General features: G+C 42.9%; 1 protein-coding gene across 8 annotated transcripts in view; it reads right to left on the bottom strand.

Moving 5' to 3' along the window:
• Positions 1–456: 456 nt before the first annotated feature.
• The window catches only part of DOCK10 (dedicator of cytokinesis 10), a 1,791,775-nt gene continuing 1,765,603 nt past the window's right edge, over positions 457–26,628 (bottom strand). For 5 of the 8 annotated variants that reach the window (XM_085634396.1, XM_085634392.1, XM_085634398.1 and 2 more), the window contains 4 exons: positions 23,980–24,080; positions 21,077–21,215; positions 19,412–19,487; positions 457–1,313 (listed from right to left, as the gene is read on the bottom strand). In XM_085634396.1, the coding sequence (XP_085490522.1) occupies positions 1,243–1,313; positions 19,412–19,487; positions 21,077–21,215; positions 23,980–24,080 (387 nt within the window). In that variant the 3' untranslated portion in view covers positions 457–1,242. The remainder of the gene's footprint in view (positions 1,314–19,411; positions 19,488–21,076; positions 21,216–23,979; positions 24,081–26,628) is intronic. The other 3 variants (XM_085634394.1, XM_085634399.1, XM_085634397.1) reach the window with 1 other exon arrangement.

The following is a 26,628-nucleotide window of genomic DNA, read 5'->3' as shown; positions in this document are numbered from 1 at the left end:
TCGCCGTTTTAGCGGCAGTTTTCTGCCGCTAAAGCGGCGATAATTATATCGCCTGTCTTGATAATATGCCCCAAAGTTACTAGACGTTTTTCTATTCCACACCTTAAACAATAATGCCCACAAACTATTTGGGAGATGTTCTGGTAATAGCCCACACTTCCTGTTCAATTCCGAACAGAATTCTAATATCTCTAACACCCTTTTGCTGCTCGAAGAGGTTTTTGAGAATGCTGTCAGGAAAAATGTTTTTTACTGGGATTTCTGAAGCTTCGGGGAAAATGTAACATTTTGCTTGATAATGACTGCTGGTGATGCTAATACCAGACCCAACTTGCTGTATATTTTGCTTGATGTGTTGCAGTGGGCTCTTCCAGGTTTGCTCTATTGCGTGGTTGTATAGTACTTAGGCTGGTGATCAAGGCCCTCCTATTTATAGAAACATGAATGGAAAAGAACAAAGGTTAAAAAGACAAATTTATTGGCACAGATTTGTACACAAAGACATATATTTTAATAAACTTTGTCTACAATGTTTACATCATAGCTTTAGTATGGTCATTGAAATTAAAACAAAGATACTCTTCTCTTTTTTTGTAAAAAGGACATATACTATACATATCTTTTATTTACAGTTCAGACCTTGTAGATAATTGAGTGCGTGAAAGCAAACACTTCACTTTCATAATCTGGGAGCAGGAATTTGGGAGCTGGGACATAAAATAGGTCAGGAAGCAGGGACCTGAGTGAAGGTCTGCAATATTTGAAAACTCAGCCAAATCTAATAAAAGTCACAAGATTACCAGTTGGATCCAGTTCTGGGATTTTCTTTTACAAATCGTTGTTTTCAGGTCCGTTTGTTCAACTGGACCAGCTGAAGTGAACAATGACTACAACTTCCAGAATGCATTTTGTTCAGAATATGAGCAAGCACCGTGTCCTTGGTAACATGGAATCACATGATAGCCTTAATAAGACACAAAACAGCAAGAACAAATTTTGGAAGATATACTGGCACAGCCGTTATGCTACCATTTCTAAAAAATATTAACACTGTAAAAAGGTTCAATAAATTAAATATCACAATGGACGAGCCAACATGGCCGCCTCATTCAGAGTCCCTTTAAAATCTGAAATGGTTCTGACTTGGTGCATGGAACAGAGAGATGAAAGACCTGACAATCAGAAGTCAGAGTCTGCTGCTACAATGGATCCAGATTTGTTTGATGTGGGTTTGTGCTTGTTCTACTGATGGCTCGGAGGACGCAATTCCGTTCCATTCCTGGTTGCTTTGCTGTGTCCTCCTTGAGTGTTATCTGTATGGAGAAATACAAAAATGAATTACTATTTAGTGCTTTTATTTTGTTAATGAGTACTGTTTATTGTCTTGAGACTTATGGCCCTATTTAGGCCTTTGCGGCAGTGACGTTTGGCGAGCATATTCCGTATTTAAAGAGCTGGCTCACCAAACTTTGTTAAGAGAAATCAAACTCTTCAAGTGGAAACTTGTCTTTTTTTCTAAGAAAAATTTAAATGGTCCCAATGCGCAGGGAACTTTTTACACGTATATGGGGACAATTTAACATTTCCTTGCATTATGCAGAGATGCACCTAATGGTGTATACAGTTAGGAAAGCAATAACATTTAAAAAAAGAGTGATGTAATCCTGCCCTGCGCGACGACCGTAAGTGTCAGGGCCGAACTGGCCATAGTGGGCACCAGGCGTTTTCCTAGTGGGCTGGAAGGGTGGGGGCTTGTTTTCGACCAGTGGGGGCCGGATTTGTCACTGGGGGCGGTTTTGCAGCAGTGTTGCAATATCGACCACCTGAAACAAAAGGGCAGCAATGTGAAAGCAGGAAGCAGTGTTCCCCCCCTCCCGATGGTCCAGCAGAATCGACAGGGCTGGTTTGGGTTCCCAGTCCAGCCATAGTCAGTGTGACTCTGTGACCCTGTGGTGAATGAACAGCCAACAGTACCCAAGTTGTTTTCAGCAATCTAAATTGAGCTTGGAAGCCACTGGATTGGTGAGGAAGGAGGACTGCTAGTTTTTGGTGTTCCTCCCACTCTGCCAAACCCTCAATAAGGCTCTTAGGGGCATATTATCAAGGACAGCGTTAAAAATTATCTCCGGTTTAGCGCCGCTAAAGCGGCAATAATGAGCTTGATAATATGATCTTGAGAATTCCAATAGAAGCCCATGTTCTGGTGTGAACATGGGCTTCTATTGGAATTCTCCAGGGCATATTATCAAGCCCATTATCGCCGCTTTAGCAGTAGTTTTCTGCCGCTAAACCGGCGATAATTTTAACGCCGTCCTTGATAATATGCTCCTTAGTTTCTAATTTGTTATGTAAAGAGATGTGATTATGTTTAAAAACTAACCTGAGCAAGCTTAGAGACATCTAGAAGCTGATTCTGTATAAAGTTGGAAATATATTCTTTTAGGTTTACTCTTGTTTGAAGTGAATTTCTCAAGAGCAGTACTGGGAAACTGTGATAATCACAATTTCCCAGGAGTAGTTGTGCATTTGTTTCGAGAATTACCCGGATTTTAAGGACATTTCCTATGCGTAAGTGTGATAGATGTACATCAGAAGTATTTCATTATGTTTTGAAACCTACAAACAATTCGAACCATTGGAAAATATTTTAAACACGAAGAGGCATCTCTACCTACACCCCTTGCTATTTTTGGAGTGTTCTCCTCACTTTTCAACAGTAGATACTGATTTTCTACTGCCTTTGACATGATTAAAGCCCAGATGCATGAAGAAACAGTTTTGCGATTTCCACCGGCATGCATGAAAGTGTGGCGAACACTTTTTGCGATTCCTAGGGGATCGAAAATGATCTACCTCATGAATATTAATGAGGTAGGTCCCCCTAGGAATCGCAAAAAGGACACGGATGGTGGCCTGCTGGTATCAGCAGACCACCATGTCTGTGATTGCTTTTTAATAAAGCAATTAAAATGCAGCCCGTTTTCCTTAAAGGAAAATGGGATGCGTTTCTAAAACAAAAATGAAAAGTTTTCTTTTCATTTTTTAAGAGTAGCAGTGGTCCGTGGCACCACTGCCTGCTCTTAAAAAAGGCTCCAACAAACATTTACAAAAGACCCCATCTCATTTGCGAATGGGTTACCACCTACTTAAAGTAGGTGGTAAAATGCGAATGCTTTGTGACCGCATTTCGGTCCCAAAACATTCCGACATACCGATGCAATTCGGTATTTGGAAGGGACGCCCGAAACACGCCCCTTCCTAATAGCAAATCGCAAACCCATTTTGTGATTCTGTAACTGGGTACTGAATCACAAAATAGGGTTTGCTGCATCTGAAAAGCATTTTTTGCATTCTCAAATGTGCCAATCTTGCAGGGGCCTTGATGTTGGACGTGGCGCTTAGGAAGGTCGTAGAGGTATGGAACCCATGTGGTTGCCTTCTTCTGAGCCTGTGGGTCCCGAAGGCCCACCAGCAGGGTCAGGCCGCCCCAATATGGCAAACATGGGGTCATAACATTCTTTTAATGGGTGGTGGTCGCTCCCGGCCCCAGAAAAGGAAAAAAACGAGGAGCGGACCCAGTCACCGGCTCTGCGGAGTGAGGCCTTGAATGCCGAGGCTCCTCCATCTCATTGCGCAACAAACAGGGCAAAGTCGAAGCATGCTTCGACTTCTTGTCTTCTTGTGCTTTATATGGTGCGTCTTACCTGACCGCGATGACTTAAAGGAAGAAGACTTCGACCCCCAGAGTGGTGCTTGGACCTTACTCTTGACCAAGACCAGGAGCGAGATCGACGAAGCGATCTCCGTGGTGCCGGATGTTGGGACACGATTAGCTTTAGGGAACGCTCCCTCAAAGCCTTCGGCACCATGGCCCGGCAATTTGAGCACGACTTTGTGTCATGGTCACGCTCCAGGCACCAGAGACATACCAAATGGGGGTTCATGACCGACAAGGGCCGTGACAGGTGCCGCAAGGCTTGAACCCTTAGGTCTTCTCATTGGACATGCCTACTCACCAAAAAGATTCGACAAAAGTCAAAAAAGTCTGTCAAAATGTGACAAGAGGTAGCTCTCTTTGACAGATCTGCCCTGGCTGGCGGAGAAAGAAAAGAACTGACGTCACCTATATTGATGACGCGGACTTCACGACTACGACGAACCCAACGCCTACGATGTTACGCGGAGTCTTCCGACACCACCTATCGGCATGCAGGGGTACTGCTATCGAAAATCTTCCGGATCCAGCCTGATGCCTGGAAGTTCAAAGATAAGGAATATGCATCTATATGTCTCTATCAGATTCTGTCTGACTTGTGTTGGGCCAAGTATCTCACATCCATATGAATTAAAAAACAAAACAGATGAATTTCTAGAAAGCAAAGCAACTTGTCTAGCTCCGTCCTCTATATTGTCACTGCAGCATGTTCTGGTAGCACTGCTATGAAATTTCTCAGACCCTTTGTTGAAAAATTGTAAGTTATAGCAGAGCTATTTGATAGCAAATGCCAGGCAGCATGCCCAGTTTATTCACGTGGTATTGAGCGTGATACCTCTAAAGTTCAGAGCCTTTAACAGGTGTGAAGTGATGCTTTTCCCCAGTTCATTATGTGAATACCTCATTTATTCACAGTATCTGGCTCCTTTAAACAATTGTACGCATTTCATATCTAGAATAAACAGGTAAATTACATTTGATTTCAGAGTTAATATTTTACCTTACCTATAAGGATGATTTTTTTTATATTGACTACAGCCATCAAACTCCAAATTATGAGTTACACAACATTTATCATTGGGAGATCAGGGGGTCTATAGCAGAGCTATTATATGCCAGTGTAGCTTTCTGAGCAAAAAATATTTTTTGTGAGCTGCAGTGATAGACATCCTGCTTCACAGTTACATAAATGACGTTGATTCAACAGCACAGGGAAGCTTGCACTTCTGCTCTTGCCTCATAATGGAGATATGTTATTTACATTGTCGGAAGACAATGGCCAAATTTCATCTTTAAACACAACAGTACTATTAGGGCTTAACCACATCCATGCTCAGGACGGCTCCCAGCCGTCATGAGTCACGGTAGTCGTGTGCTCATGACGGCTGGGAGCAGTCCAACCGTTGCCGCTCCGCCCACTCGCGGCTAATTCCCCGTCTGTGCGGGTGAATTAATTAGTGGGCGGAGTTCAGACGGCTCCCGGCAGGAAGTGTCCTGTATCAGAGTTGGATAGTATATGGTTTACTGATTCTTAGCGGCGGCCCCCAGCTCAGGCAGAGGAGCATCTCCCCACTGCTCTGTGAGCAGTAGTTAAAGAAAAACTAAAATCTAAAGGAAAACTAAAATGATAATAACCAATGTGATTATCATTTTAGTTTTCCATTTCCTAGTGCAGTGCAGGGCTGCTCTGCTGACAGAACAGGGGCCAGGGGGAGGAGTGGTTTGCCCACTCAAAGGGTGCATGAATGTTTGGCCGCCCGTCTCAGGTCGCCAAACATTCATGCGCACTTTGAATGTTCTCCACCCAGGCTGCATTACAGCCGGATTGGAGAACGTGGCCCAGGCTCCCATTCCCTGTCTGAGAGACATACCACGGCACTCATACCAATCATAAGGCAGCAGCTGACCGTAGCCAGGTAAGTGTTTCTTTTTCTTTTTCATTCCCCTCCCTCCCCGCTCCACCACCCTTTGTCCAGTAGGAGCCCCTTCTGCTGATTCCTAAACGACATGCCAATTCATATCTAAAGAAATATTCAGGCCAGAAGTTTAATGTGTGAATGTCTCTGCCAGTATACAAAGGCCATGATAGGTATTCACTCATTTGCAGAACTTATTCTTCAACCCATAACCAGCGCATCAATTTGTGACAGCTTAATCACTACGAGTGTGTGTAATTGTTTTGTGAAATTTTGTGTAATTACCCAAACTTATTCAGTTAGAGGGAAAGGTCCTTTCCCAGTATCTTGTGTGAAGGCATAACCTATGTGAAGCAGTCATGTGATAATGTGATATACTGGAAGGGGGTAGGTTCAAGCAGAAAATGACTCTTGGTAGGACTTGTTATAAACAAACCAGTATTGTGTAGGTGAAAAATATGTGAAATTGCATAATTTTCAGAAATTCTATGAAATTTGGGAAATTCTCTAATTTCACAGATGTTATTTAAATTTTCTCCAAGCCTGTTTAGCACTTAAGACATCACCAAAGTTTTAAAGTAGCAAGGCCCTTTAGAAGTACTGAGGTCTGTACTGCAGTCAGTGATGTACGTCAGGACTGTAGGAGGGCTGTCCCACAAACTGCCTCATCAGGGGTAGTAAGAGATATATAAATACAATTTAAATTCAATTTCAACACAAAGCCATTTGCGCTTGTAAAATGTGTTACGAGCGAAAGAGGAATCTTTTACTCCTGATCTAGATTCTTGTCTTTCCATATCTTCATCCATACCACAGGCTGGTGTGGAAGTTGGACATTTTAATGTACATTTAATCTCATAATAATATAGACATGTGCTTTAACAGTAAAATAGAAAATGCATATCAAAATAGTAGTTAGAAAATGTTCTTCTATTAAACATGCAAAAAGTGAAAATGCTGCTTATTTCTGCAGAAAGCTCCCATTTCTAACACTCTGTCACTGCTTGGCCTCAATATTTTCTTGGTTCTTTTCTTTCCCTTTAGGAAAATAACTGCCTTTTCATAAAATGATGATTTAACACTATAAATTAACTGTAGAACTTGACATCTTCGTGAAGTATGCTGTTTGCTGCAAAATGTATTTATTTCCTTCCTTACACCATATGACTTCATTAAATTTAGATTGTTTTCTCTGCCATATGCTTATAATGTACAAGAATATTAATGAAAGAAATGCTTGTTGCAGATTTAAAATTCATGATCTAACCAGGACTTGCTAACCATAGCAGAACCTTGTTACACAAGGGTACACTGAACAGCTAACAGAGTAGGCTTGCAAAGGTTCTCACGAGAACCTTCCTAGATGTATCTTTTTGTAATATGCTATAGCCACATTCAAATAAGTACATGTCAACATGGACGTTTACCATGGGAATCGAGTGAGAAGGCGAAGGACCATCGGAAGATCCTTCCTCATTGGCTATAGATGACATAACCACCTGTTTTTGCAACATGCTTTGTGTTTTCTATATAGTATGTGTTACTAGCTAGAGAGTTCAGGCATTGTATGCACCCATACCCTGCCATGTCCCTTAACACTTTACCTCTAATGGTGATTTCTTTGTTTTCCTTACGATTTGTGAGGAGACTTTCCATCTTATGCCGATCATAGCTACTACTATGATTAATCCCTTTACCTGTTTAAATGGTTGCTACTGCGCTGTTAGGTAACTTAGCTGAGTTTCCAGAACTACTCTTTATGGGGAGTTTAACCTTTTTCATTGCTGTTAGCCTTTTGCTCTAAACATTTTACTTGCTCCTTTCCAAAAGGAACTCTTTATGGGTTCTTGCTAGGATAGGTTAGGTCATTTGGATTAGGATAGGGACTAGACTAATCCTTCATGGAACACGCTGTTATTTTGTATGCTTGTTCTAGCCAAATTGTCTCAAAATTATCTGTAAATAATTTATTTGACTAATCTGAAATAAAAAGACAATAAATACAGACTAATCTCTTAAAGAGAAAATAAACTTTTAAAATTTCATCAAACCTCTTATTATTGACTGAACATCTAATGTTAAAGACAATGTTTATTTAGAAATGTGTTTTGGGTTTTGCTCCATTCTAATAAGGTGGTAAAGATTTATTGACCCGAGGTGTGGAAATTACTGAGTTTTAAGTGAAGCTACTTATAAAATTTGTATGAGATTATCGCCCTTGAACTGGTACCTCAGTTGAAAGGGCAGTTTGATTGTTTGTTATGGCCTTTAACAATGGTTGTGGCAGTGCAATTTTTATACAACATTCCCTGTCACACACTGATCAACTAAGTCATCATTCAATCCACTTTTAGAGCGTTTCATTCCTTGTTGATAGCTAGGGAAAGCAACTCTTGAATACGTGTAGTGTTTCCAGTCAAAATTAGTAGTCACTGCGAGGTGAGGGGCTAAGTGCTCTCACATCACCACCCAGGTATTGGCAGGTGTTCTTTGTCTGATAGTTTCTGTGCCAACTCTAAGATATGTTTATTTGGCAAAGGGCTAGTTTGTCTGCTGTTTGTGTCTTTAAATTATGTTGCCTTATAGATGTGGTACAGGGCCTCACACCACTGACAGGACAGCCCACCTCTCACCTTATTCACATCAGGTAGGGGAGGCACCAGGGCCGGCTGGAGCTGGTCTGGGTTCCCTTTTACTTGCGAGTCAAGGTCCTTCACAAAAGATCCCGGGGCACCACTCACTCCTTCTCACCCGGGCTGCAGTCGATAAGGCTCCCCCAAAACACACAGAGTGGGAAATGTAGGGAACCAATGACCCCTTCAAATGGGGTAAGCCCCAGAGCATGCAGTAGCACTCCCCCCTCCCCAAGTCAATTGGCTCGGAGCCACTATGTCCTGGGCAACAGTAGGAAGCAACCACCAGAGGCCAAGCAGTGCTACAGCCCTGCACCATCCTTCCATCTCGTGAGGTCTGGATGTGTCGTCCGGTAGGCCCCTATCTTTTAGCCCTGCCTCAGGACCAAGCTGATCTCTACCCATTGTCCCACAACATAGTGACAAACATTCACCCCCATAGGTGGCCTGGGATTTCGACAGAATTTATTTGTTGTCTCTTATGGGCTGAGGGCACTATATATATCACATTATCTGAGAGGATGCTCCCCAGAGATCTCATCGCTAAGTATCTGTGTTTGGAGAGGTTCCTTTATTGCTAGATAACAGTGAATTTATGGATAGGGTTTAATTCTTCTTAAGGAAGCAACCATCTTGTCTACCATTTTTCTGTTGGGTGTAAAAGCATACATATCGGCCGTAGTTTTAGACTATTGTTTATGAATCAGACACAAATTTTTAAGGACTTATTACATTGAAAAAAGTCCCTTCCATAATATTTCAGATGCACTTGGTATCAGTGGGAACAGAGGATGTTGAATATTGAAAAGTATTTGTCTCAGAAACACTGAAACATTAAAGTGTGTGTTTACTTGTGTGAGTGGTATTGTCCATCCAGAGGGCAAATTCTTACAAGTACCATTAGTTTTTTCACTCCATGCCTTTCACCATACATTAGCTGTGTGGTGGTTACAGTTTTCCAAACCACAACCTTTGATTTATTTACTTATGTGTTATTTTTTGATCGACAGATAACCAAAGTTGCTAAGCAACACCAGGGATGTGTCATGATTTTATTTGCCTAGCCAATAATCTAACTGTTTTGAGCAGAGTAAGCTATGGATTGAAAACTGAAGATATTTAATCGTGCAGGAATATTTTTTCTTGTAGTTGGAAAGAGGGTGATGCAGTGCCTAATTTGTAAAATCAAATAAGTGCAGGTACACACACCACCCTCTACCACCACTGGTGCTGCCCATTTGCACCATCAACACTGTACCAGTGCCACCCACTTCCAACACTGGCAGTGTCTGTAGCCTGCATATTCAATACCGAAAACCGTATTGCCACAAGCAAAGTGAGCAGGCCCACCTTTCTAAAGCTAGGGTGGAGGAAGGGGTCCTACCCAAAGTTATGCACTTTTTATAACATTTCCTAAAGGGACTTGTTAAAAATAATTAGTTGTTTGAAATAAAGTTCTGTCACTTGTAGCCATTAATGTTGTAGCTCTTTCTGCAGTTTCCCCTCTTGCCATCTCCTCTACCCCTTTAATATCTCTCCTTCTTTAACTACTTCATCCCCTTTCATCTCTCCTTTCTCTTGCTGCCTTTCATCACCCTATTTACATCTATTGTACTTTATCACTCTTTCTGTCCATATCCTCCGTCAGTTCTACTTTTCTCACTTGCTCTTGACTTTTTCCATCTACTTCACTTTCTCCCGTCTTCCATAATTTCTCCTTTTTGTCTTTTACATTGTGACTTTTTCTGTAACTTCCCTCTGTATAAATTGTTGCTTTTTCTATTCCTCCACTCAATAGGTGTTCATTGGATAGGTTTTTCAGCGACCTTTTTCATCATTCAGTCTCCTGGCATCGCCAGTATTCCAAAGGCCACAGACCAGAATCTTTCACATGCATGCCTCACACCCAGCACTTCACCTAGACACCCAAATCCAGACCTGGACAGGCCATCCCAGGCACTTCCTTGTCGAGCTGGCAGGGTGGAGCTGGTTGTACTGCTCGTTGGGGCTTGTTTTGTTGCTGGGGCTTAGTTGGCCGTGTCCCCTCCTGCAGCGCTTTGGCACTGTAAAAACTATGTAACAAAATGGTTTTGAAGGATGACGTCCAGACCAGGCACGCTTCAGAACCATTTGCTTACTATTTGGTTGGTTCCCATCTTCTGCAGGGTGTTACAAGCAGAATTGACCTTCAGGGGGAACATGAGTGAGGGCTTTACTGTTGCTTGTGTAAGAGAGTCCAGTCATGCATGATAGAGACTCTTCATAATTCAAAAAAGTGTACTTCTTCAGAATGTCACTGTTGCAACAAAATTCAGTTTATTATAATAAGTGTTTGGAGTGATTCTAATCATGAACTTCAGGACATTCATGCCCCGACTGCCACTGCATTGACGAAGATGCTATTTAATGAACCAAGAGGAAAGTCTGTTGTCTTTTGCCCCATCCCTTGTCTAGGGCTTTATTATAGATTGAAAAACATTGTAGTCTTTTGTTTTTGTGCAGCACACATCCTGAACTGGTGTATTTGAAAGCTCTCTCATGTGATGATGAAGGAAAGAAGGAAATGAAGGAGCTGTTAAAAAAGGGATTGTATAGGATCTCACAAAGTGGTCAAGTGAAAGCCAGATTGATGCAAGTGTTCCTAGTTTCATGTTGTGCAGTTTGGCCACTCCATGCCTTCTCTTTCTTTCTCCCATTTTAGACTAGAACTGAATATTTTACCTTAAAAGTTTTAAGGCATTACTTCACTGCACTGTGTTAAATACATCCAGGCTATGCATATTTCACAACGATTGGCGGTGGTAGTGTTTGGGGAGAATGATGTGTTACTGCAGAAGTTTTTTTTTTCCCCTCCTGTTATCACTGTGCCCTTCTGCCTTTCTGTAATTGTATTGCATTTTGTATCTTGGTTACTTGCTCTGTGACCGTTCTTAATCACTGCTATTTCTTTGCACTTTTGCCCTCTGTTTCCCTTTTGCCCGTTCTCCCTGCCGCTGCATCCCCTGCGGCCCCGCCCCCCCACTCGCCGTAGGTTTGCCTTCTATAACTGTATTGTATTTGGTATTTTGTTTACTTGTTTCTGTGACCGTTTTCCCTCCTGTTATTTCTTTGCCCTTTTGCCTTCTGTTTTCCCTTCACCGTTCCTTCCTCCCGTTCTTCCCACCGCTGCGTCCCCTGCGGCCCCGTCCCCCTGCTCGCCCATTCGTCGTTCTCCCCTCCCAGCTGCTCCTCCATCCCACCTCCCCTTCTCATGGCGGCCGCTGAGCGGAAGTGAGAGCGACCCTTGACCCTGTTCCAGGCAGGTCGCTCCCCACGCCGCACAGCTCCACCTGACTGCGCCCGTGCTCCTGTGCCCAGCTGCTGCCGAGTGCCGAGTTCGAGGTCCGCCTCCACCCGCAGGCTACCACCTGCGCCTCATCCCTGGTGGCCAGTGGTAGGCCGTAGGTCTGCCTTTCAGTAATTTCATTGTATTTTGTATTTTGTTTACTTTTCTGTGACCGTTTTTTTTCCCCTCCTGTTAGCTGTGTGCCCTTCTGCCTTTCTGTAATAGTATTGCATTTTGTATCTTGCTTACTTGCTTTGTGACCGTTCTTATCCCTGCTATTTCTTTGCACTTGTGCCCTGTTTCCCTTTCGCCCGTTCTCCCTGCCGCTGCATCCTCTGCGGCTCGCCCCCCCCGCTCGCCGTAGGTTTGCCTTTCTGTAACTGTATTGTATTTGGTATTTTGTTTACTTGTTTCTGTGACCGTTTTCCCTCCTGTTATTTCTTTGCCCTCTTGCCTTCTGATTTCCCTTAACAATCCCTTCCTCCCGTTCTTCCTGTCGCTGCATCCCCTGTGGCCACGCCCCCCCGCTCGCCCATTCATCGTTCCCCCCTCCCAGCTGCTCCTCCTTCCCACTTCCCCTTCTTATGGCGGCCGCAGTCAGGCCGAACTGCTGGCACGCCGAAGGTGCACCTAAGACAAGCCCGTCTGCGCCAGTCCGTGCCTGGACCGTGCCCAGCGCCAGAACCCCTGACCCCGTGAACGCCACAACGTCTGACTCCGCTACGATGCCAGCACCCTCCACGCACTCAACTCCGGACGAGAACACATCTGCTACCGGGCCACCCCGAAGCGCTCCCAAGGACCCTTCACCTGTCGGAACTGTAGCTTCACCAGCATCCGCCCCGCCAAACCTCCGCCCAGGAAAGAACCCAACTACCTCAGATGCATCCGCCTCAACACCCGCTCCACCCGCAAAAACGCCTTTGAACCCTGGGACCTTCTCGACTCAACCTCCCCAGACGTCGCCTTCCTGATGGAGACCTGGCTGAACCCCGCCTCAGCACCCTACATCGCCATAGCCATCCCGGAAGGCTACAAGATCACCCGCAGGGATCGCACCAACGGAGTAGGAGGAGGAATCGCCATCGTCCACAAGAACACCCTCAGAGTCTCGACCAACACCGACGACACCCTCAGCAGCACCGAAAACCTGCACTTCCAGATCCACACCGACCCCAACACCACCCTCAGAGGAACCCTCATCTACAGACCCCCCGTACCCTGACCACAGTTCAGCGACTCCATCGCCGACTTCATCAGCACACACACCCTTGCCTCCATGGACTACATTCTCCTCGAGGACCTGAACCTCCACCTCGAGAACAACGACGACACCAACTCCACCACCCTGATCAACAACCTCAGACTCAGACAGCTCTTGACAACACCCACCCACGCTGCCGGCCACACGCTTGACCCCATCTTCTCCGCAAGCTCCCACGTTTCCTTCAACCACACCACCGAACTCCACTGGACCGACCTCATTGCATCCACTTCGCCTTCAGGAAGCCCACCATGCACCACCGCTCCCAACAGATGCCTCGCCGCTGCTGGAGCAAAGTCACAGAAAACCAGCTAACCACCACCCTCGCCCAGAGCCCACCTGCCTACCCCACCAACCCCGACACCGCCGTGTGCAACTTCAGAGAGTGGATAGACTACTGCGCCAACACCCTCGCCCCGCTCAAGAAACCCTCCAACAGCCACACCAGCAAGAAAGCCACCTGGTTCACCGAAGACCTCCAGGCCTCCAAACAAACATGCCAAAAACAGGAGAAGAACTGGATCTGCGAACGAACACCGGACAGCTACGCAGCCCACAAGAACGCCACCCGCAGACACCATCACCTCATCAGATCCGCCAAAAGAGCCTCACTCAAAGACCACCTAGATAACAACGCACACAACAGCAAAGAGCTCCTCGGAGGTCCTCATCCTCGGTTCCACCCCTTCGGCCTGGGATGACACCTGGTGGCCGACCACACTGGGAACAGCTCCAACACCCACCGGCCATGCACGCAACCTAGGGGTCATCCTTGACTCCACCCTTTCCTTGACTAAGCAGGTCAACGCCGTCTCCTCCTCCTGCTTCAACACCCTCCGCATGCTCCGCAGGATCTACAAGTGAATCCCCACCGAAACGAGAAGAACGGTCACCCAGGCCCTCGTCAGCAGCAGGCTGGACTACGGAAACGCCCTCTATGCAGGAACTTCGGGCAAACTCCTGAGACGGCTGCAACGCATCCAGAATGCCTCTGCACGTCTGATCCTCGACATCCCCCGCTGCAGCCACATCACACCCCACCTGAGAGAACTGCACTGGCTCCCCATCAAAAAGAGGATAACCTTCAAGCTCCTCACTCATGCACACAAAGCACTCCACAACACCGGACCAGCATACCTCAACAGACGACTCAGCTTCTACACCCCCACCCGCCAGCTCCGCTCCACCTGCCTCGCCCTCGCCGCAGTCCCCAGCATCAAAAAAACGACTGCCGGTGGCAGATCTTTCTCCAACCTCGCCGCCAAGACCTGGAACACCCTCCCCACCCACCTACGGCAGACCCAAGACCTACTGACCTTCAGAAGACTCCTCAAGACCTGGCTCTTCGAGCAGTAGCAGCACCCCCCACCCCCAGCGCCTTGAGACCCTCACGGGTAAGTAGTGCGCTTTACAAGTGATATGATATGATATGATATGAAGGTGAAAACCAAACCACCCACCCCTGTTCAGTGCATTGAGACTATTTGCTCCCTCTGGCTAAAAGTCTTTCATTGTCATCCATTCTTTAATTAATTCATGCACCTACTCCACACCAGTACAACTATTCACTCACTCATTCTTTGAGCTATGCAGTTCAGCCTTTGATCTTCATCCATCAACCCATTCAGTTGAACAAAGTTCTGTAATCAAAAATGTGTTGTAAAAAGCACCCTATTTTCAATTTTTATAAAACATTTCTTGGGGAAAAAACCTCTAAAACATCACCACAGCACTGGTCAGGCTCGCTCCCGGCGCTTGCTCACTACGTGCAGTATAATGGCTGGTCTGAAAAAAATTGCCAGGGCTGCTTCAATAAATGGAAGGAATTATAGCAGTGACGTAACAGAGGCTCCCTCAGCCAACGTGGTGCAGGGGCCTGAGCTCCAGGGGCCCCCTCAGAACAGTACCCTGGCCTGAGAGTTTCTGACTGACTCCGGAAGGGGGGGCTCCATGTACTTTGCAGGGGGGCCCCCTCGAGTTTTGTTTCGCCACTGAATTGTAGGATAACTGGCTGACAAATGTCATCATCTCGGGATCTTTTCTACTGCCACAGTCAAGCATAACACCATTACTATAAAAGCCATGCAGAGCCAAGTGTTAATGCCTTTTGTATAGAGATACACAACTATTTGTTTGTCAATAAAGGAGGCTTATGAATGTACACTACACAGCAGCATGCCTTGCACAGGGACACCGATCCTTGGTCTGCCTGCATGCAGGCCTTAATCTTCCTCTTGCACCTTGATTCTAGAGCCCTTTTCCTATTGCTATATCTGGTTTAACCCAGCATGTTTTATTATTTCTTACAAAAAGAGGACTCAGTTTACATACTTCTGTCAACTGCAGTATATGAGGCTTTGCGGATGGCACTAGGCAAGGAAAAGAAACATGCAGAGCACAGTTGGATTAGATGTTTCACCAAGGCAGCAATTTCTTCCATGAATGGGTGGGGATGGTGCAATTAATAAACACGTTTTTAGGTCTAGCCTAGCGACAGCGCCAGACTGGGAAATCAAAAACAGCCTTGGAAGAATTGCTCAAACCAGCTGCAGTCTTTTCTCTTCTCTCCTCTTGCTATCTCTCTCTTTCCATCTATCCAGTTCCTCTCTCTTTCTCTTCTCTCTCTCCGTTCAGGTCCTTCCTACCTCCTCCTGCGCCCACCTCCCACACAGAAGCCTTCCTCTGCCTGCTGCAATTAAGTTAGGGGAGCTTCCGAAAGTGACAGATGCCTTTCATAACCGCCCCCATGAGCTCCAGCCCACCGGGGACATGCCAAGTGGAGTTGAAGGCCTATCCGGCCCAGCTCACCAGCCTCATGCTTCCCAAAGAAATCATATTTAAAGTACATAAAAATACATGTTGGGACTTTTGATCAACCCTCTTCATCCACTGGTCTCTTCAGGCACCATTGATACTTTAACAGACCACCCACTACAGCATGCTGCAGTCAGTCAGTCCAATTCTTCCATTGTCTGTCTTGCCCTGCGAGTGACAGGATTTTGCTTGATCACATGCGCACGGGTGAGTGAAACTGAGTGCACTTCAGGGGCCAGTACTGGTCGGCTAGGCCACTCCATTATTTTTATGTTTTTTGGATGTTGCTATTTATTTGCAAACCGCATACGTTAGCAAAAAAAAAAAATGAACGCTTGCCACTAGCAGACCTATTGGCTTTGCCGTAGCTTCTTTGAAAATTGATGGTGAAAAAGATGAAAGACAAAGTAGTAAGGAAGTGTTACAGGTGCATTTCCAACCCAGATAATGTCAGTGCCATGTTACTAACCATTGGCATTTCCATTTAAGTCATTCCACTCAGCCCGAGAATTTCCAGCACAGGTATGTCACTTGTTGACCCAATGGTTACTTGTCGAAGATTTCAAACAAAATAAACAGTTTTGGATTAAGTAGATACCCTCCAATGGCAATGATTTAATGCCACTAGTCTAACCTTATCAGGCATGAAGCTAAGACATAAAAAATAGCCACGATTACATTAATCCACAGCCATCAAAATACAGATATAGGATCTACAGAAGATACAGAAATACTGCTTCTTCGATCCAAGGAATAGCTCTCACAATTGACACTCAGTGTACCTTATGCAGATGGAAGGCAACATTCTTCCTGCAGAGAAATGATGGGCCATACATTCTATGTAGGGTAGTAGGGAGTGACTGCTGGTAAATCACCCAACTTTCCTGCCCTGTAAGGGACTGGAGGTGCTTTATGTCTTCTCGACCTCTGGCCTTCCTATGAAACCTTAGCACGTTTTAAAAGGAGTCCGGGTTCCAACTCTCACCTCTGGACCTTTCATATAAGTTTAAAACCATGCACGTCCATTCTGGACATAGAGGCATCATATATTGGGACAGGCCTATCTTTGTATGTGGGGAGTTCTCTGCCCTGACTGCAGAGTCTCCACAGTCTTAAATTTACTATTAAACTGCAGTTTTGTGAATACCAAAAAATAGTAAACTTACACAAATGTGTAAGTTTACGTTTGTGAATCATGCCCAAAGATACTGATAATTTAATTCATGACATCATGTTTGTGGTCTTGATCAGTGCATTTGAGAAGTTATGGTGTCCTCAATAACTGGGGATTTTCAAAGGTTTTAGTTTTTTCAATGCAAAATATCTTGTTTTTTTATATTCAGAAGGCAAGAAAGACCCATCTTCAAACTCCCTACTACGTCAGAAAAAATGGGGCATCTCGCAACGTGTCATAACCCAATTTCTTTTTTCTACAACTCATGATTTAATGAATATTTATGGAACCCGTGCATCGCATAATGATAGCCACAACAAAAACTTGTCAGACTCCTTGGAACAATGTGGGATTCACAGATACTGAAACGCTCAAATGGATTAGCAAATTATGCTGAAACTAAAGCACCATACAGGGCTTTGCTACATGAAAGTCTGGCGCTGATCCCTCTTTGTGGGACCACAATTTAGTGATTGAAAGAGTGTATTTTTTGATCCACATTAAAAATGCAACTTAGGCTCCAGAACCAATCCAAAAAGGTTTGCACAAATACAAAATTATCACAAACGCACTAACCTGGACTTCTATCTGTTTTTGAAAGTGAAAACTGCCATCACAACACTAGGCAATATCCACACTTAAGAATTGCCAGTCCTTGTGGAGGGATTTACCAGGTTGAGCCATTTGGCATTAAAGATTTACGCTCTTCTCACTCCATCCAAACCACTGTTTGTTCACAAAGCCACCTCTATTTGGAACAAATCACATAGAGAGCAAACAGGCCACTATATTCCTCCATCTGCTTGACCTATAATCTGAATCTCCCCCTTTAAAAACAATATCACTCCAGCTCTTGCTCAAATGAGACTGTGGTCTATACACAACACCTTCAGATTTCTTCGAAACTCCACACACTTGGCTTCATCGTTTAAACCTATGTTGGAATTGAAAATTAGAACACGTGTTCTTTAAATGCAAACATGTTTTCCCTACTGTGGGTTCAAATTCAAAATTTCATAAATAAAATGTTCAATATTTGTTCCAACATTGATCCATCAATAGCCTCATTGGGTATTTTTGAAGCAGTAGACATCTCTCCCCCTAATTTCAGTGATTTTTTACTTATGTTGGCCATCTGCACAAAGCTGAGCCCATCGGAATTGAAACATGCTGCCAATATCTCTTTTCATCCCTGATGGGCCTGGCTCTGCTTCACCAGAAGCCCAGATGATTTATGCCTTAAAAACAACCCACTCTTTAATCCACTAAACCCTAGGAGACTGGCTTGATGTTTGCCTTCAGAAAAAAACATAACCATCATTGCAGGCTCCTCCATATCTTTTTCCACGCCCATCATCACTCTACCTAAGCCCTGTAACTTAAGTGCACTGATGTCAATCACACTGTCATAGACCATGGCCACCAGTTTTAGTCTCCTCCTCTGTCTCTTACGTTCTTCCCCTCCTCTCTGCTCTTAGTGTTGTCTTTCTATATCTATTCTATCTTCTTTTTATAATGAAAATTACTAATCATCACGTGTATTGGTACACGCTATTGATCATGCTAACTTCAATTTGCAGTTCATCAATGGCTAGATAGTTATCACCAAAGCTTTAAGTGGGCTGGGTCCTGCCGGTGCTCAGCACCAGCAGTTCTTAAAAGCAGGTGCTGAGACGGGTTTCTATAGGGCTCTCCATATTTACCCTCAGGGTAAAAAAAACCCAACAACTCTGCAATAGTAAAACCAGTCACTGTTTTTGATGTAACTTCAAAGAGACTTGTTTTTCAGTTTTATGTAGCGCACATTTGGAGGCTTTAAATGAGCACCAGTTACATTACACAAGGACATATTCATTTTTTGAAACACAGAATGTTGAACCGACGTCAGACTCGAACCTACTTTCTCAGTTCAAAAGTCAGCAGCTCTAGCCTTACTTCACAACCTCAGCCACAAGAACTGAAGCATTTTCAATATTATATACAACGATGTCATAGTCGTTGCTTATTTATCTTATGTAACTTACAACCATTGACAAAGTCAATAGTCCTGGCTTGTTGTAGGTGTAATGTTACTTGTGTTATATATCTGGATGAAAGGACAGAAGCAGCAAAAAACCAGTGGGGCAGCACACTATACTAAGTACAGATTCACAGCTTAAATGTTTTTAGCCATGCCCGTAATTACATCGGCATCGCCCCTATGAGAGACCACCCGCGGTTTTTTGATCCCACTTAAAGCCCTGGTTATCACCATATATTATGGACAGCTACACCACTGTTATCGATCACGATACATCGCTTTCCCCATTACCTTAAATCTAGTACTCACATTGTCCCACAAAATTAATGAACTGTTGCTGTTGATTGTACCTATGTTACTGTTTTAATTTCATATAACAAAATCTAATTAAAAACCATGCAACTCCAGTATCTATAGATTGGCCTTATTCATTTTCTTTTCTACCACCCAATTACAATTGAATTGAAATTTATTTTTATTGTATTTAATGCAGAAAAAGTCACAGTAACAATCATGGAAAAAAGCTTCAGACTCAATAAGAGCAACATACCATACTTTGGTAAAGTACTGAGAGAAACATTAGACAGGGAGGAACAGAAGCTGAAAATGGCAGGTCCACAAAAGAACTAGCAGAGAAAGGAGAGAAAAGTACAACATGTGATGACAAAGCAAACACTCTGTGGCTGCAAAGAAACACATTCACTGATTATTATTGCACTGAAGTACATGTGGGCCATTTCATCAAGGTATTTGTGAGAAATTGAAGTAATACTACAGGAGGACTCTTTCAAGCTACTCATAATACCTTTGTGAATTGCCTCCCAATGTCCAATTTCAGTAAAAGTACAAAGAAGTCCCGGTTATTTCTGTTTGTACTAATTATATATGACTATTTCATGAATATTTCCATTTTAGTCCATTTTAATATATTTTGGGGCCAATTCAAAAAATAATTTAAGGAGTTAAGTACTCAAAAATGCCTTAGTGAATCAGATCCATGGCTTCTTCATTATCAATCAACTCAATGGCTGTGGCCAAGATTGTGTCAATGCACCACAAATGCTGGTGCCCAAGCTATTCATTTATAGGAAACCCTACATCATCACTACACATACCATGCCATCTACCCTTATTTCTAGCTGCTCCGTAATGGTTAAGCGGGCAGAAAAAGCAGCCCAATCTGCAGCATGCCAAAAGTTTTTTAAACTTCCAGACTAAAAACGCAAATTGAACATAAAATGAAATATAATCAGTAGAAAAAATTGGAACAGAGCCATTTTGTTTTAATGGTATTATTAAGGCTGTGAAACGATGCAAGGTAAGTTGGTGTACAAGTTTGTGTAGTTCTTCTAAAGTATATTCGTTTCACTAAAGACAAAGCTGACAACTTCTTTAAATACAAAAAAAGTAAAGAAATAGATAAGGGGCACTTTGCCCTTGGCCTAGCTGCTATGTAGTGCTGGGCGAAGCCGCTCTAACAGTCTTCCTATCCTGTTAAATTCTCTTGCTTATTACCTACTTTGGGTCGTATCAGGCTCCTTCAGCGTTCCCTGATCCTTGCAATGCCCAGTGATTGGGTAATGGACATTTGAACAATGCACACCAGAAACAAATCTCCACAGCTAAGACCCTGTTTTGTTAGACAGAACATAACGCTGCAGGTAGTTGGGAACTTCTAACTCGGTAATATATGGGGGCAAATAAAGGGAATGTATTCGACATACAGAATCTCCCCAAAACGTCCACCTTCTTGGGTGTTATTTAGAATTAACTCAGAGATAGTTATTTACTTTTGACGTTCTCTTTTGAATTTTGAATTTCTTCTAAGTAGAAGTTTTTCTCTTTAGACACCATGGCTCCATGCAAAAATTATTAGGGGGTTTGGGCAAGGTCAAGCCCAGCATGCAATACCTAAGCATTTTTACTGTGTACTCTGAATTGTTGCAATTGCTGTTATTGTCTCCCTGATCAAATGAACTCTTTCTTCCTTATTTTTCCATGCACACTCATGTCCCTCATGCTCAATTGAAGAAAACCAGCCATGCAACATAGAGGCTAATGAAACAAAGGAGGCTCAGTGGCTGGTGGAGAACATTTGTCATCAGGTTAGAATTTGGCACTGTCGTGGTTATTTTTAATGACCTCTGGCCTCATCAAAAAACTGGCAATTTACAAATTCAAGTCCAGGCAAGAGATCTGCAGAAAACCAACTGACCTGCTCATCCATGATTGCCGAGAGCTCAGCAAGCATATCTTTGTAATGAGACTTCATTTCTTCCTGGTACTCCACTTGGTCCTCTTTTATGAGCCGCTCGTTTACTTGAAGTGCCTGTCCACATGCTTCTGCAAACTGTCTGTTGAAAATACAATTAAAAGTCTGATCATATTGCACATGATTTGTGATGCAACCTGTATATTTCTGTCAGATTTCATCCCGTTTGACTCAATTTGGGAAATTATAAGCCACAAAATCCTGCTGCACCAATATAGAAGCAACTCAGGAAATTCCTGAAAACCTTCAGGAAAGCCCCACAACTCCCATTTTCCCGTTCCTATTGCACCATCCTCAACCAACATATCCAATTTACCTAACAAGCTACCTCCTTGTTCTTCCACCCACAAGACATCTGCAAAAGGTTTTCTTAACATATTGAAATGCTCTCAAACCTATGCGTCCTTCAATACTGTGTATTTCACAGACTATCAGCTCTCAACAGTTACATCAAACAAATACTCCAATGGTGGAAAGTTGATCTTCCCAAATTACTTTGGGTACATCAAAGATACTCAAGCCAGCAACATGGTTTGTTCCAGTTTCTCTAAGAAGTTCTTCAGGACCAGTTGTTCTCTGCACTACCTAGATTCAGATAGCTCATAGAGGGCCTGTCTATTTCTAGTGTTTATCCTTGTGCTGGGGCTCACAAACCAATTCTACCTGTGGGTTAGGCAGCCGTATATCCCCATGAGGACGGATCTATCCACCCCTGAATGTGGGGCCACGACTAACATCCTCAGATGAAGAGACATCTACTTTTTAGCAGAGTAGCAGGCCATAACCCTAGGCTTCCTTGTTTCCTGGGTCCATAAATCTGTACTGCATGATTTATTTGTAATGTAATCATTAGGATAATTGATTCCAATGTACTAGAATCATATGCCTGCTGCACTGAGAATGTTCATAATGCTTTTGGTGGTGCTCAATGGGGTAGAAACTATGAATAGTACTTAAGAGTGTTTGACAGAAGGTCTGTGATTTACCTTGCTTTCTTAATATTACTAATTGCCTAACATTTGGAGTTTATTTATGATTGCAAATTACATTTCTTATGTGTAACATGGACCCCGTTCTACCCTTTATTGTATTGTTGCCTGTGCTTTTGATTTGTGTGATTTACATTGTTTAGTTACTATTTTTGCTAAACATATACTTACTGAGTTTTGAGACCTTATTAAATTGCTGTTCTAGCTGAACAAACCAATCTTTATTTCATTTTTGGTAATTGATTTTTACTGTGCCTCGGTTCAACCTCACTGTCTACTTTGAGCTATGCCCTGACATGTAGAGCAAATTACCTGGAGAGTAATAGAAGGCAAGTGTTCTGTTGCAAACCAAGTACCCCGTGTCAAGTTTAGTGGGATAGACCTGCAATATCACCTTTGATGTATGCAGGTTATTGACTACAAGGGGAAAGAGCCTTCACAGCGCGGTGTTACATCGCGTTGCCTTTACAACGCAGTCGTTACAACGACCTTGTTGTTACAACGCAATGCCTTTACATCGCAAGTTATTAGATCGACTTGCTCTGGATGGTGCTACAACCTAAAGAATAGTTTAATCTACTATTCAAACACCTTCCCTACTGTTGCGCAGGCTGGAGTTGGAATAGTAAATTATACTATTCCTAAGGTTGGAGCGCCATCTAGAGCAAGTCGATCTAATGACTTGTGTTGTAAAGGTACCACGTTCTAACAACGTGGTCATTGTAACAACCGCGTTGTAATGGAATGCTATGTAATAGCATGCGTTGTGACATGCTATATTCGACTACAAGGATCAGTGATAAAGGCTCACTGCTTTGTTCCCATAACTGGTCACAGAACTCCTTCTGAATTGCTTTATAGTAAATGGCATGCGCACATGATCACATACATATTCTGTATGAGAGTGTCCTAGCTACAAAAATGACTTATCTTGCTACAAGTTTTCAAGATGACCATGCCTCTTATAAACAAATGACATCCCTATTCACCAGTAAAAACTCCTTGCAGGTAAATAGTGGATCTTCAATGACTCTGAACTGACAGAATGCTTAGAATGTGAGGAAAGATGGCACATGAATGCTCGAGAGCCAACAAGATGTCCAGCCCATGGCTTTTGGCACACACAAGCGCTGCTAGGCTGTCTCATCATTGTAATTTACTATAAACGTCTGAAAGGGATGGGGTTGCCTCTTCTGACATCTCCTTGGAATATCTCTCCTGCAACCCGCTCACTGAAGCTATTGCTGACAATAATAGAGGAACAGTGGCCATGAAATCCAAATTACAGTTGTTGAAATGTTGAGATGAAGTTATAGGATTGTGTACAGGAGGTAAAACATCTAAAACTCAGATTTCTAAGAAATAGTGAGAATGCTATTTCACAGAAATGAATAAGATGTGGTGATTAGGGATAGGTGCATCCCACAATGATACCCAAGATTCAGTTAGGTGTTGTATAGATATACTGGAAGAGAGAAGAATAATATTAAGGATTCAAGTGTCTTTTTTTCCCCCTGTTATTCTATTTCCCATACTTCTACCAAACCAGAATGCCATATTCCTAACTGTAAAAAGGGTAATGTGTTGAACCTTGTAATTCTTTATTATTAAAAGGCCACAATTGGCTCTATATGGTGTTAGACTTCCTTGGTGTCCTAAAACAGCCTTGCAACAAGCAAATGTGTTACTTTACCTCATACGTAGTCTTTAATACATTTGGCTTACTGTTGATATAAATGTAATCCCACTATTCTTGGTTAGATATCTTTCCATATTCAAAGGCAAAGAAGAAACGTTTGAGAAACTCTACAATGATGTATTTTGGGCAAATGAAAAGAAGGATTGGAATAACTTTACCTGAAGATTTCCTTGAGTTGCTTTACTTGGCTTTCTGGATATTTATTGGCATTTGTTTTTTCAATAAATGCTCGTGCATATGCCATTGGTCCAGCATTTACCTGTCAAATAAAAATTTAAACATGTTTATGATTGTTGGTAAAAAAATATATGCGGATACAAAAATCTTTATTAGAATTTTTAAATGTAACTGGTCAAGTTGTGTGGTGTTTAGCCATAGATAGCCGTTTAGCTACATGATTGACATACAAATATGCACTATGTAATAGAGGTTCTTATAACTGAATACTCTAGCAGTTTACACCTAAATTTGAATAGTTGACAGAAGTCTAAAGAAGGCCTCAAATATTAATCTTTTTGAAAAATACATAAAGATTTCAGTGCATTGCACTTCATCTATATTTTCGTCTGAACATTCACCCTGAAAATACCTCAGAACCACAGGTCCTCCTCTCTAATATGCAGCACAACAAAGGTAACACTCTCGACATGAGGGCCCTGCTCAAAGTGTAGAATTGGCAGTCACACAGATACTTCCTTTAAGGATGGGTCCTATTGCATGATCTGCCAACTCCTCTCATATATCTTGTAGGTCTAGGGAACCACTGTATGGTCATGGCGCGTGGATTAATGTTTAAGAGTAAGTGTCTCATAAGCACTAGCTAAGATGATGATGGCTCTGAACTTGCTAACACTACTGTGATGCCAATTTGCTTGCAGTTAGTTTTCATGTAGAGATGACATTCAAACAAAGAAAATAAAATATGCACCAAAATTGTGGCAGGTGTATTCTGCAAAGCAATTAAAGTGGAGGATTCCCTAACTAATAGTTCTCTATTTGTAGTCTTAATAAATGCAATACATTTCACATGCGAATTGATTGCAAAAATAGTGGCAAGCAAATTGATGCATGGTGTTGGAAAGTCATATGTTATTTTTTACAATGCTGTTAATCAAAAAGAGAAGTGTGGCACTAATGATACCCTGTTTGAGGTTATTAGTATCCTGAAACAGAAATCTTATTTTGTACAAAATAGTTTTAGAGTTATTTTAGGGGGATATTTTAATGCCAAGATTGGTCTTGGTACCGCTTGCCATAATCCTTTTCCTACCAAGGATTCGATTACCCTAAAGATGGGCATGGATCGTAGGGGGGCATATTTGCACAGAAAATTGCTGGAACACGAGCTTAGTAATTCTATTGAAGTTGTTGGGGGTGAAAGCAGCCAAATTCTAACTTTCTTTGGGTGGGGTAGGGGTAGCATTATTGAGTACATTTGTATCTCAATGACACTGTACTCTTTTGTTGTATCAGGGGGTGACATGGAAAGTAGTTCTGGTGACAAGAACCATAACTTCAAGGGTGCCAGGGACCCGGTCCAAAATTATTTATCTATCTGTGCAGGGCCGAAGGGGTTGCAGTGGTGGATAAGGGGCTCTGCTTTAAATGGCGGGGAATTAATATTAATTGGTTATTCACTACCCTGGTCAGGTGCAAATTTGCTTTGTTTATAGATCTCTTTTAGACTGAACCTACACTCTGTAGGGACCTTGTGGATGCTTTTGTTATTTTGAGTGACAATACAAGAAAATGTCTTATAACCAGATTTATTTGGAACAATAATCCTGAAACAAGATGGTTTAGTCGCACCTGCAGGGATGCTAACAAACTGTTAAGAATTGCACTGAATGAAGTAACCAGGAAAAGGGTTGTTATCATCAGGCATAGGGCTGACTATAAATGGGCTCTCAAAGTGAGAAAACAGACCATCAAAAGGGATACTTGGTCTAAGCTATCAAGTACCTGGGGAGCAAGGGATACTGGGGGATTCTGGAACAGGTGAATTCAGGGGGGGCATTAACTAGATAGCATAATGACTTGGGAACCAACATTTCCGCTGAGAAGTGGGCGATGCACTTTAAATCATTTTATGGTTTAAACCTCCATGTAGGACATCGTCGGGTGGTAACTACTGGCGCAAACACCTTACTATCTCATTTAAGTTGGAAGATGTTATCTTGGCCATCTCTCAAAGTCCTTATAATTAAGCTCCTGGTCCAGATGGGATTTTAATGAATTTAGATAAGGCTTGACCAGATTTTTGGGCACCTACTAACATTAATGTTCTTAATTCGGTCATGAGCTCAAACCTTCCGAGTTGATGGTAATCTGCTACTTTGGTTCCCATATACAAGGAAAGGTAATAGACAGGATACTGGATGCTATCAACCCATTTCTCTGCTATACTCTATGGTCACAATTGTTGGGAAAATAGTCTTGCAGAGAATCTTGTCTTGGGCAGAGGCCTCTGGTAATATGGCATCTGTTCAGCATGGCTTTAGAGAGGACCTTGGTACACGAGAAAATCTGATGCTGTCATTAAGAAATATACTGTGGCTGCGGGGGTGCTTTATCTCTCATTCATGGACCTTACCTCTGCTTTTGACTAGGTCAATTGATTTACACTTTGGTTAGTACTTGGGGTGATAGGCTTGGTTCAGGAACTAATTGACTTCCTTCAAGCCTTTCACCAGGGTCTAAAAGCCTTAGTACGGTACGGTACAGTGTAGAGTGCACTAATACTTTTAAACTGGAACAGGGGGTGAGGCAGGTTTGAGGTGTGGACCTGATTCTATTCTTACTCTGTG

The sequence above is a fragment of the Triturus cristatus genome, chromosome 11 (genome assembly GCF_964204655.1).
Source record: "Triturus cristatus chromosome 11, aTriCri1.1, whole genome shotgun sequence".
NCBI lineage: Eukaryota > Metazoa > Chordata > Amphibia > Caudata > Salamandridae > Triturus > Triturus cristatus.
The sequence above is the reverse complement of the archived record's forward strand: the minus strand, read 5'-3'. Positions and strand labels throughout refer to the sequence as shown.